The sequence below is a fragment of the Bufo gargarizans genome, chromosome 8 (assembly GCF_014858855.1).
Source record: "Bufo gargarizans isolate SCDJY-AF-19 chromosome 8, ASM1485885v1, whole genome shotgun sequence".
In the NCBI taxonomy this organism is placed as follows: domain Eukaryota; kingdom Metazoa; phylum Chordata; class Amphibia; order Anura; family Bufonidae; genus Bufo; species Bufo gargarizans.
The window spans coordinates 200,585,979-200,598,829 of NC_058087.1; the positions used below are offsets into that span (position 1 = coordinate 200,585,979).

Consider the following 12,851-nt stretch of genomic DNA (forward strand, 5'->3'; position numbering starts at 1 on the left):
TTAGTCTCCTCTGGTCTTGGCTGCCAGATTCATCAAACTGTCTCAATGGTTATCCACCAAAATCAGCAACAGTCCTTGGCCACCCAAGAGTCACATTATGTACATGGGTACCGCAAGAAGTCAGGGGGCGGTTACCCCTTCCTGTCCACATCCAGTGGATTTTATAGCTGTTTGCTTGTTTTGTGGCTGATCTCCAGGCAGGAGTACATGGGGCAGGCGTTCAAAAGCGCGACCCTTCTCCTGATTATTGGAGTATATAAGTGATCATAAACATTAGATAGCCGTCTGCCGAATGCTCGTTCAGCCAACGTCTGTCTCTCCCGACTCCTCTGCCAAGCTTGAATGTGGTCTGTCCTGAATGGGGACTCTTTTGGTGATGCCTTATCTCCCCAAGGAGGTACTTGAAATTTAAATGCCCAACCCTTATTTATTTTTCTGTAGGGGGCAGCCAGGAGGCTACCCATAGACATAAGAAGGTTAGCCGGTGTTGCCAACATCGTCGGGTTCAGCTATTATTTATGAGATGTATAAGGCCAGCTCAAGCCGAAACCCACTTCTGTAAGAGTAGGCACTTATTTTGATAACTATTTGGCCCCTACCCTGTAGTATGAGACCATCTCCCCTCCAGGATGCTCTAGAACATATCTCTCAGGTATCGCCGGCCCTGCTTCTTTAATGGGTTACGTTACATATTTTTGTTTAAAGGGTCACATTTTCTGATTTCAGTATAAATTGGACCAATTTAACAGTTTTAATCGGCGGAGTCTGAGTTCTGAGACCCGACAATCACTAGAACGAGGAGATATATATCCCTGCAGGAGAAAAGTGAGGCAGACTCAATAGAAGTCTATGGCACATCTTGTCTCCTACAGCAAGGAGAGACGGCCCAACGCAATGCATTCAGAAAGTCTTCACACCCTTTAACTTTTTTTTTACATTTTGATATATTGCATCTTGTCCTAAGATTTTAAAAAATCCAGTTTTCCCATCAATATCCACTCAATGCCCCATAATAAAAAAGTGACAAAGTTTTAGGAATTTTTGCTTATATATTAAAAAGGAAAAACTAAGATGTGGCCTGGGCCTAAGTATTCAGCCCCTATGATGTGGACATAAGTATTCAGCCCCTATGACGTGGACAAAAGTATTCAGCCCCTATGATGTCGACATAAGTATTCAGCCCCTATGACGTGGACATAAGTATTCAGCCCCTATGATGTGGACATAAGTATTCAGCCCCTATGACGTGGACATAAGTATTCAGCCCCTATGATGTGGACATAAGTATTCAGCCCCTATGACGTGGACAAAAGTATTCAGCCCCTATGATGTCGACATAAGTATTCAGCCCCTATGACGTGGACATAAGTATTCAGCCCCTATGATGTCGACATAAGTATTCAGCCCCTATGACGTGGACATAAGTATTCAGCCCCTATGATGTCGACATAAGTATTCAGCCCCTATGACGTGGACATAAGTATTCAGCCCCTATGACGTGGACATAAGTATTCAGCCCCTATGATGTCGACATAAGTATTCAGCCCCTATGACGTGGACATAAGTATTCAGCCCCTATGACGTGGACATAAGTATTCAGCCCCTATGATGTCGACATAAGTATTCAGCCCCTATGATGTCGACATAAGTATTCAGCCCCTATGACGTCGACATAAGTATTCAGCCCCTTTGTTATTACACTTACCTCGAGGGCCTTTAATTTCTCTGGAAATACACATGAAGGACTTTCAGACTGTGAGAATCAAGATTCTCTGCTCTGATGGAACCAAAATGGAACTTTATGGCCTCAGTTCTAAGCGTCTTGTCTGGAGGAAACCAGGCGCCGCTCATCTCCTGCCCAATACCATCTCTACAGTGAAGCATGGTGGTGGCAGCATCATGTCTGGAGGAGACCAGGCGCCGCTCATCTCCTGCCCAATACCATCCCTACAGTGAAGCATGGTGGTGGCAGCATCATGTCTGGAGGAGACCAGGCGCCGCTCATCACCTGCCCAATACCATCCCTACAGTGAAGCATGGTGGTGGCAGCATCATGTCTGGAGGAGACCAGGCGCCGCTCATCACCTGCCCAATACCATCCCTACAGTGAAGCATGGTGGGGGCAGCTTCATGTCTAGAGGAGACCAGGCGCCGCTTATCACCTGCCCAATACCATCCCTACAGTGAAGTATGGTGGTGGCAGCATTATGTCTGGAGGAGACCAGGCACCGCTTATCACCTGCCCAATACTATCCCTACAGTGAACCATGGTGGTGGCAGCATCATGTCTGGAGGAGACCAGGCGCCGCTCATCACCTGCCCAATACCATCCCTACAGTGAAGCATGGTGGTAGCAGCATTATGTCTGGAGGAGGCCAGGCACCGCTTATCACCTGCCCAATACCATCCCTACAGTGAAGCATAGTGGTAGCAGCATTATGTCTGGAGGAGACCAGGCACAGCTTATCACCTGCCCAATACCATCCCTACAGTGAAGCATGGTGGGGGCAGCATCATGTCTGAAGGAGACCAGGTGCCGCTCATCACCCGCCCAATACCATCCCTACAGTGAAGCATGGTGGTGGCAGCATCATGTCTGGAGGAGACCAGGCGCCGCTCATCACCTGCCCAATACCATCCCTACAGTGAAGCATGGTGGTAGCAGCATTATGTCTGGAGGAGACCAGGCACCGCTTATCACCTGCCCAATACCATCCCTACAGTGAAGCATGGTGGTGGCGGCAGCATCATGTCTGGAGGAGACCAGGCGCCGCTCATCACCTGCCCAATACCATCCCTACAGTGAAGCATGGTGGGGCAGCATCGTGTCTGGAGGAAACCAGGTGCCGCTCATCACCTGCCCAATACCATCCCTACAGTGAAGCATGGTGGTGGCAGCATCATGTCTGGAGGAGACCAGGTGCCGCTCATCACCCGCCCAATACCATCCCTACAGTGAAGCATGGTGGGGCAGCATTGTGTCTGGAGGAGACCAGGCGCCGCTTATCACCTGCCCAATACCATCCCTACAGTGAAGCATGGTGGTGGCAGCATCATGTCTGGAGGAGACCAGGCGCCGCTTATCACCTGCCCAATACCATCCCTACAGTGAAGTATGGTGGTGGCAGCATCGTGTCTGGAGGAGACCAGGCGCCGCTCATCACCCGCCCAATACCATCCCTACAGTGGAGCCTGGTGGTGGCAGCATCATGTCTGGAGGAGACCAGGCGCCGCTCATCACCTGCCTAATACCGTCCCTACAGCAAAGTATGGTGGTGGCAGCATCGTGTCTGGAGGAGACCAGGCGCCGCTCATCACCCGCCCAATACCATCCCTACAGTGAAGCATGGTGGGGCAGCATCGTGTCTGGAGGAGACCAGGCGCCGCTCATCACCCGCCCAATACCATCCCTACAGTGAAGCATGGTGATGGCAGCATCATGTCTGGAGGAGACCAGGCACCGCTTATCACCTGCCCAATACCATCCCTACAGTGAAGCATGGTGGGGCAGCATCGTGTCTGGGGGGCAGGGAGACTGAAAGGAGCCCAGAGATATTCTTAAGTACACAGCCAAGGCAACGCAGGAGCTGCTTAGGGACAACTCTAGGAATACTTATGCCCTGAGCAAATGTGAGACTATACTTTTTCCTTTTCAGTAAATTAGTGAAAGTTTCTCACCTTCTTCTCACTTTCTCATTATGGAGGATTGAGGGCAGAATGATGGGGGAAGTGATAGCACAAGGAGCAAGAGAACAAAATGTGAGAACAGTGAGGGGTGTGAGGACTTTATGAATGCACTGTCCTGAGGGTGTGAGGACTTTATGAATGCACTGCACGTGAGCGCGTCTCTCTCCCCGTTCTCAGCACTCAGACCCCCACCGATCAAAACTTTTGATATGTCCCTATGAAATATCAATAGTTTTTATGAAGACTCAGTGACCCTTAAATGGTGAAAGTTGAACTGGTCCAATTCATACTGAGACCAGAAAATGCTCAAAACTCATCTATAACCTTTACAAAACAGAAAATATAATATCAAATACAACACAAAACACAACATAAAATGAAACACAAAATACAACGAAACACAAAATACAACATAAAATGAAACACAAAATACAACATAAAATGAAACACAAAATACAACGAAACACAAAATACAACATAAAATGAAACACAAAACACAACATAAAATGAAACACAAAATACAACATAAAATGAAACACAAAATACAACATAAAATGAAACACAAAATACAACATAAAATGAAACACAAAATACAACATAAAATGAAACACAAAATACAGCTCAACATATAATTCCACAGAAAATAAATCATAGCACAGAAGACAACACAAAACCACATAAAATACAAAACCCGAGTGTCACTGAGAGCCTCTCCACATGTTCATGTTTTGCTAAGATGCTAATGAGCCACAACCAGTTGGGCAGCTCTAGGGTTCTATATAAGTCGTGTCCTCAGCATGACCAAACAGAAGAACATCAGCAATCAAATGATAGACATCTGTAGAAGGACAAGCAGGTTCACCACCACAGAATCATGCAGAAGCTTCTTGTGCTCCTTCTCTCACTTCTCTCACAGAACGGTAAGAACCTCAGGACCCTGGGGGCCACATCTAACATGGCAACCGAGATTTTCATTTTGGGTTATTTTTATATTTTTATTTTGGACCAGTAATGTTTCCAACATATGCATCGCTGATAAACATGAGTCTGATGTCTCTTTAGACAATTAGGTCATACTCCAGGGAGGGGGGCATGATGTGTGATGTAATAGCGTGTCTAGATGATAATATCAGTGTAGTAGGACTAACATCTTCTATTTGTCTCCCCTCCTTTCTTTCTCCTCCTTTGTGATGCTCATCCAGGACTCCAGGGTCTTCTGGCGTTGACAGGTAGGTCCATGTTCTATGTTATTGACTCATGTATGTGGACACTAGACACATGTTCATGTTATATGGACCATTTAGCTGCATGTCTCTCTCTGCACTCTCGTCTATGGTGGTAATCTGTAGTAACTGGGAATGGTTGACATGTTAGCTGGTCAGTCCAAGATGTCCCATCAATGTCCTCTGCTCATATGGAAGAAGTGATATATCAGTGTCTGACAGCTTCTCTTTGGATGGTGCAGGTTGTGGAAGGCCATTGGTATCAGAAAGAATCGTAGGAGGAACAGATTCACAGGTTGGAGAATGGCCATGGAAGGTCAGCCTGCAGAGAGATGGCTTTGCCCTGTGCGGGGGGTCACTCATCAGTGATTCCTGGGTGCTGACCTCCGCTCATTGCTTTGAAACGTAAGTCTGTTTTGGTTATGGACAAAAAGCACAAAAGTAAACCATGGAGGACACTGGAAAAGTCAAAAGTTTTCACAGAAATATTGCTCCAATGCATTTAACAGAGCGACTGCTTCATCTATGGTAGATCATAGGCTTCCATAGGTGAACCAGACTCATTGGCAGGTTTCTTAAATGATAGACAGACCTGAAACCTATTGGAATGGTTCCTGTCCCCCATGCTTTACCTCTCAGGAATCACCAATTTATGACATTTGCCAAACGTAGAATTCCAAGAAAAAGACGTCCCAAGGTTAGAAGGCATTTAAGGACATGTTTTCTTATTACTTCTTTTGCAGGCCGGTGAATATCTCAGCATATGCCACATACCTTGGAGTGAGTAAGCTTTCGGATCTGCAGAACCCCAGCACTGTGGTCAGAAGATTGAAGCAAGTCATTATACACCCCACATTCTCAGGCGAAGGATCCAGTGGAGACATTGCCTTGGTGCAGTTAGAAGAACCAGTCAATTTCAGCCCCCATGTACTTCCCGTCTGTCTGCCACCTAAGACTCTGAAACTCGCTGAGGGAACCTTGTGCTGGGCAACTGGCTGGGGCGACATTAAAGATGGAGGTAAGGCCATAGTCACCTGGATACATAGATGATGGTTGACATGTCTAGTTGAGGTCAGTAGACAGGGGGAGTAATTATTGGGAAAGCTAGCTGGCCTCTTCCCACCATGTAATTATGTAGAGTCATCCGGACAGAAGGATTTAGAATTAAAACTATAACTAAATGATTATGGTGGAAATACGGTGGGAGTCGTAGTCTGTTAGGTTGTAATAAAGACATCCTCTCCTCACAGTGCCACTGCCCAGCCCAGGAACTTTACAGAAGGTCCAGCTCGCTCTGATTGACAACAAGAACTGTGAATCCATGTACCAGACCAGCTTGGGCTACAACCCCAAAATCAAGCTGATCCAGAAGGACATGCTCTGTGCTGGTTACAAAGAAGGAAAGAAAGATTCATGTCAGGTATGTGGAGATATGCAACTACTGTGTTCAGGGTATGTTCACACAATTAAAATTTGGTGTGGATTCCGTTTCAGAAAACTGACATTTTTCCACCTTGGAATCCACCGACATTAGAATGCCACCGACAATCTCCTACTGACTTCAATTAGAAGCAGTTTAGAAGCATTTCTAGTGGCATCTTCTCTGCCCCAAAAAACTTCCACTTTATCCCATCCAAGGACTGGATAAGAAAAATGCTGCCAAAACACTTCTAAAAACGTTACTAAAAACTTTCAAATCCTGAAACAAAAATTATTCTAAAATGTAAATACTACTATAAATCCACCACCAAAAATGACCTGTTTTCAGCTATTGATCTGCTACTGATTTGTCTGCCTTGGATTCTGCCCTGTGAACATACCCTCAGGTAATGTTCTAGCAGAAGGTCTTAAGGAAGCCTGACATAGCAGGCCGTGACCTCTTCCAGCCTTCCATACACATGCATGCTCAGGTTGCTGTGAATGTGGAGAGGTGTCTTCTTCAGATTGCCCTGGTGGTATTTTATACAAAAGGATGGGGGATTTTGAATCCAACTGCCCATTACTTCTGTCCTCCAATACCTGCAAACGTTGAAGAGTTATGAAGCCTCTACTGATATCAGATGACAAAACTCTATTGTGTACGGCCACCTTTACTTGAAAAATGTGCTTATATACGAATGCAGTAAAATAAAACAAAAAATCAATTTGCTAAAATTTTACAAAAAAGTCAACCCTCCCCCCCAACTTGGATTTTTAGTACAGTTGCTGTTGCGGTGCCGCATGTTCTTCTTCATCTCAAGTTTTCTCTTCTATATTTATGGCTTAGGTTGTGATTATTCATTTTCTGTTTGAGGCATCTTCAGGATTATTATTTCCTGATATTCATCTCCAGATAAAAATCTTCTTGGAAGGTGATAGCAATGGGTTAATGAGAATGCTAAAGATGTTTTCCACATTTTTCTTCTTCACAGGGTGACTCAGGTGGACCCCTTGTCTATAATATGGACGGTGTCTGGGTGCAGATTGGCATCGTCAGCTGGGGTTTTGGATGTGCGGAGCCCAAACATCCTGGGGTCTATACAAGTGTCCAATATTACCTGTCCTGGATTGAGGATTCTATAACTGAGCGGAAGATGGAAAAATTCAACAGCTTGTATCTGACCAATAACATCAATATCACAAAGCAAAACCTTACATTCCAACCAAACAAAAGTAGCCTTAGTTATATGGCATATGACAAAAATGTTACAGAGAGCGGGAACCTAACCGACAATAATACCGATCCCAACATGGGGAACGCTCAGCCAAGCAGTGGAGCACATTCTAATCTTTGGTCCATGGCTAATGTCTTGCTCATCCTCTTGGGTCTTGTGCTACTTCTGTAGCTCAGTCAGCATCATGACTACTATAACCACCATTATGAGAAAGCCCACTAGTCTGTCCATCTCCATTTGAAGGACGGGTCTCTTCACGATGGTGTTCTTCGTGAGGTCAGGTTTAGGACTTGCTTTGATTCCTACATTTGCTCTACTGCTATCAATTCGTAATTTGACTTTGAGTTTATGTCTGTGAATTCTACAAACACTCAACAGACCACCAAAGCTTCATATGTAATTTATATCAAATGTAAATAATTTCCGGTCTTGTTATGTAGTCCCGTGTTTTTATCAAATGTAATAAAAAGCCTTTTGTTGCAATATTTATGTTTTATGTTTTTTTTCCTGATGAGCCTTCATGTTGCTGAAGTTCTTTCTCGTACTCACACTCGTGAGTGACACCCATAGGAATTCATTGTTAATTTCCTGATGTCTCCCCACAAAAACACTTCAATCCACAGATTATCCTCTCCACAGATCTCTCATCTAATCTCCACATATGTAATCTGTAGTCCACAAACTGTCCTTTCTTTACGTCTCTGATATAATCTCCTGATACCTCCACACACTTGATCTCCAGTTCACAACCTGTCATCTCCATACATCTTATACCTAATCTCCTGATACCACCTCACACATATTCTCTAGTTCACAACCTGTCCTCTCAATACATCTCGGGTATAAGCTCCTGATACCTCCCTACACATAATGTCCAGTTCACAACCTATCCTCTCCATGCATCTCTGATATTACCTTCTGATACCTCCCCACACATGATCTCCAGTCCACAACCTGCCCCCTCCATACTGTCACGGTCTTTGGTTTGCTGTGTTGCTGTGAGAGCATGCAGTGGTAGTGTCTCGGCCTTCTGACATGGTTGCCACGCATGCTGTTGCCGGTGGTTATGTGTTTGGTATGCTTGTGTGTGCACTTCCCCTTTAAGTTGTAGCCTCCCTCTGGTGCTGTAAGGGTTAACTCCCTCACTGGGTGTGGTCACTTGGCTTATATCTTTTGTGGTTTCCTGGCTGGAGTCAGTGGTACTTTAGCTGTTGTTGGTGCTGGAGCTCTGCTCCAGTCCAGGGTGTTCCATCTGTCCAGTGAGGGACAACCTTGTGGTCATCAATGTTATTCCGGTGTCTCCTTCCCTTCCTGTCCTTATTTGTATGGAGTGGGTTATGTTTAGGGTTTTGGTATGTTTGGTTTGGTGTTTCATGTCTGGTGGTGTTTGGTGTCCAGCATGTTTGGCTAGACATTCCCCTGTCTTATGTTTATTGCAGCTATGGGTGTCCTGGGTCCCTGTGTGGTTTGTGGTGTGTGCTGTGTCCTCTAATGTTGGTGTGGACACCAGCACTTGTGCACGGGATCCAGTCAGGGTGTCTGTGGCAGGTTAGTGTGTTTTTGGTTTCGCTTACCTGCCATCTCCATATGCTGTATGTGTGGCTGGCCTCAGATAGAGACTCCTGTTCCTCCATGAGTGGGATGAACAGGTCGTCTCTCCCCCTGCTCCTAAGTGAGGGATTTCCAGGGCGACTCAGGATATTAGGTATCCAGGGTATGAGCCGTCCCACCATCGGGGTCCGCTCATAGGGTGAGGAGTCAGGGAGAGGATTAGGGATGTGGTAGGAGGTGACCTGCTCCCTTATTACTCCTTTTTGGCCTGGCTGATCCCCTTTACCCTTTGACACCGCACGGTGTCTGGTTTCCCCCACTCCCCGCCGTGACACATACATCTTTGATATAATCTCCTGATACCTCATCACCCATAATATGCAGTCTACAACCTGTCAACTCCATACATCTCTGACCTAATTTTCTGATTTCTAACCATATATAATCTGCAGTCCATAACCTGTCCTCTCCATACATCTCTGAACTAATCTCCTTATACCTCCCCACATATATTCCCCAGTCCACAACCTGTCCCCTCCATACATCGTTGATATAATCTCCTGAATCCTCCTCACACATAATCTCCAGTCCACAACATTTCCTCTCCAAACATCTTTGATCTAATCTCCTGATATCTACCTATGCTTAATCTCCAGTCCAGATCCTGTGCTCTCTATTCATCTCTGACCTAATCTCCTGATGCTTCCTCATGTGTAATTTCCAATCTCACAGGACCTCCTTCTTTGCTCTTCTTCTATCTGCTCCTCACACAACCTTCTCTGAGATTTTTCATGTACGCCCCTTGTATTCTTGAACCCACTCCCCCAGCATATTAGACTGTCTTCCACCATTCAAACCTTTAAAAAACAACCTGAAAATTGACCTCCTCAGGAAAGCAATTGTAACACCCCAGAGTTGTGTTACTAAACTCTTTTACCCCGCTACAACCTGTTAAGAGCATTTACATTGTCATCTTGTGTAATTTCACATAATACCATCACAAATGTGCATTGAAAGCCTTGTTAAATGTATATTGCTGTAATTTCTATGTTCACCAGCAGGTGGCAGCAATGCGTTAGCAGGGACTAGAGCCAGTTTAGTGTTTCTGAGCTGGAATAGTTCATTCCAGTTCAGCTCCCCCCTATGTGAGCAAAGTGGGCTGCGCCCACATCCTGCCTTATGGGGAGGGAAGGAAGTTAGTGAGAGTGTAACCCACCCCTGCTAGGGGAAGGCTGTGCGTGTAGGAGCTCCCAGATATAGGGATCCAAAGCCAGGATCTTGTCTCGGCTGAGATAATTGATCATCATCCCCAGCCTGAGTCTTGCAGCTTCAGCTGGAAGAAGCAAGCAGACAACTCCAGTTCCAGGAGGAAGCATACCCTGACACAATAGCTGTGAGTACCGTCCAGATAACTAGGAGGAGCCATATTCCTCCTCAACTAGTCAATCCCCACACAGCAGACGATAGATAGTGCAGAAGCCAAATTCCTGCCACATTACAGAGCTATTAAGCAGACGCCTTTTCCTGCAAAGCTCCAGGCACATGATATAGCAGAAGATATATATTCCTGCCACACATTGCCAATACCTGCTGGGACCAAATACTAATGCTGTATCTTGCTTGGATGAAAGCTACAACTAGTAAAGACAAGTTTTAACTTTACCAAAGGTCTGGACCTCAATTATTGCTGCAAATTCCTCTATTACTCCTGCTAGCACCACACTCAATTTATTGCAAGTGAGCCAGGATCCAGGAGTCCAGCCGTGACACTATTACCACTATCATACGGAGACATTATACCACTCTGGCATTCCTCACCTGGTACGTGAGTTACAACATCTTAAAGGGCCCTGTGTTAGTTCCCTGCGCCCACTGCAATTGTCGTCACAAACAAAACTATAGACTATTACACTCATATCCTGACCCACGGCATATTTTGGCGTCCGTGTAACCGTACCACGGGTCCTCTCTCCCTCTGTTCAGTCTTTCAGATAATAATAATGTGTAAACACATATTAACATTATTATTATATGCACTGTGTCTGCTCGAGAACTTTGGGAGTCATTCACTAATCTGGGGGCCGGGGAGGGGAGGCGCTGGCTGGCCCGTCTCATTTGCCATTTTATAGGCCTGTTTTAGGCGTAGAAAATGGTCTAAATGTAAGACCGCTTGGAAGCTCGGGAGCTTCTTAAATTTAGAACTGGTGCTGGATGCGCCGAAGTTATGGAGAGGCTGGCACTTCTTCATAACTAGGACGGATCCACCGCCCGCTTAGGGCTTTATTAAGACCAGCGTCTAAAATGCCAGTCCTAATAAATGTGCCCTATTGTTTTGTGTTACTAACCGGACCCTGATGTCCCGTTACAGATGCCAGCAGACTACCATATATTAGCTGAAAGTGGCATGCAAGTATGACATTGTGCAGGGAGGGGGAGGAGGTGAGCTGTGACCATCACTGATTGACCTCTTTTCGACAGGGCAGTGGACATGCTCTATGACCTATAATAAAGTGGATTACACCCGCGCTACCGCTGACTGTATGCAAATAAAAAGGCAAATGACCACTGCTGGGCATCACATTATAGTGGCTATCTTCCAGCACTGAGGGAAAACAAAACTGAAAATAGAGTAAAGATACCCGCGCTGGCCGGCATACAATACAAACATAAAAAGTCATCACAGATTGTGGGTAAATATTGTACTTGCCATTGGTGGTATAGTGAAGCTGTATTAAAGTCCTGCTTGTAACGCTGTAACCTTGCGGCGTGTCTCTTCAGCTTTCACACACACTTCCCTGATGAAAGAATCCAAAATGCGTCGGAAGGTTTTGTGGACCCGATAGATATCTGTATGATGTGACGTCACACCAAAGGTCTTTCTGAAGGTACTACTTGCCAGGCTTTTCCCTATGCCCGTGAGCCACCAGCTGTGAAAGCTGAAGAGACACGCCGCAAGGTTACAGCGTTACAAGCAGGACTTGAATACATCTTCACTATATCACCAACGACAAGTCTAATATTCACCAACGATCTGCAGGGAAGGAGAGGAATCAGCTGTGACTTTGCCTATTGTCATTGTAATCTTTCCAGTGAAGATAAGAAGATGGCTGCTGAGAAGTGATCTCCACAGACCAGACAGTAACAGATAAGGAGGTTAATATAAAAAAATAAAAACTCTAAAACTATTGATTTATGCTATAAACTGGATTTTCCTTAAACATATCAATGTTGTATTCTACTGGGACCAGTCTAGTCCACCATGACCTTCTCATGTGTCCATTACAGGGGTGTCAGAATACTCCCCTCCCCCAAACCATGGCCCTGGATCTTCACCCGGATAGCTGTTGGATGAACTCATTGTCCTCCGTCATTGCCCAGTCTGTGAGGTCAGGTGCAAATGGTTGCAATAATGAATCTCTAATGGCTACGACCTCTGTTCTTCCACCTCTGTCACAAAATACATGAAATGGGCAAAGGGTGATAGGAAAACATAGGTGACAGTGGCAGAAAATGATAACTGTGCTACCAGGACCTCACAGCAGGAGAGGAAGGATTGGGCATTGTGTGTCCTGCTAATGACCACTAGGGGGAGCTCAATGCTCCAGGTTAGGATCAAGGAACTTTATAGTCCTGCTCCAGGTACTGATTATGGAAGTATAGTCCTGCTCTAGTGATCATTATAGGACTATAATCCTGTTCCAGCTACTGATTATAGGACTATAGTCCTGCTCTATTG

General features: G+C 45.5%; 1 protein-coding gene across 1 annotated transcript in view; it reads left to right on the forward strand.

Moving 5' to 3' along the window:
• LOC122945572 (serine protease 27-like) overlaps nt 1-7,735 on the forward strand; it is a 32,195-nt gene extending 24,460 nt beyond the window's left edge. Inside the window, exons 5-8 of the mRNA XM_044304640.1 lie at nt 5,153-5,315; nt 5,654-5,928; nt 6,161-6,330; nt 7,322-7,735. Coding sequence (XP_044160575.1) covers nt 5,153-5,315; nt 5,654-5,928; nt 6,161-6,330; nt 7,322-7,735 — 1,022 coding nt within the window. The remainder of the gene's footprint in view (nt 1-5,152; nt 5,316-5,653; nt 5,929-6,160; nt 6,331-7,321) is intronic.
• The last annotated feature ends 5,116 nt before the right edge of the window (nt 7,736-12,851 follow it).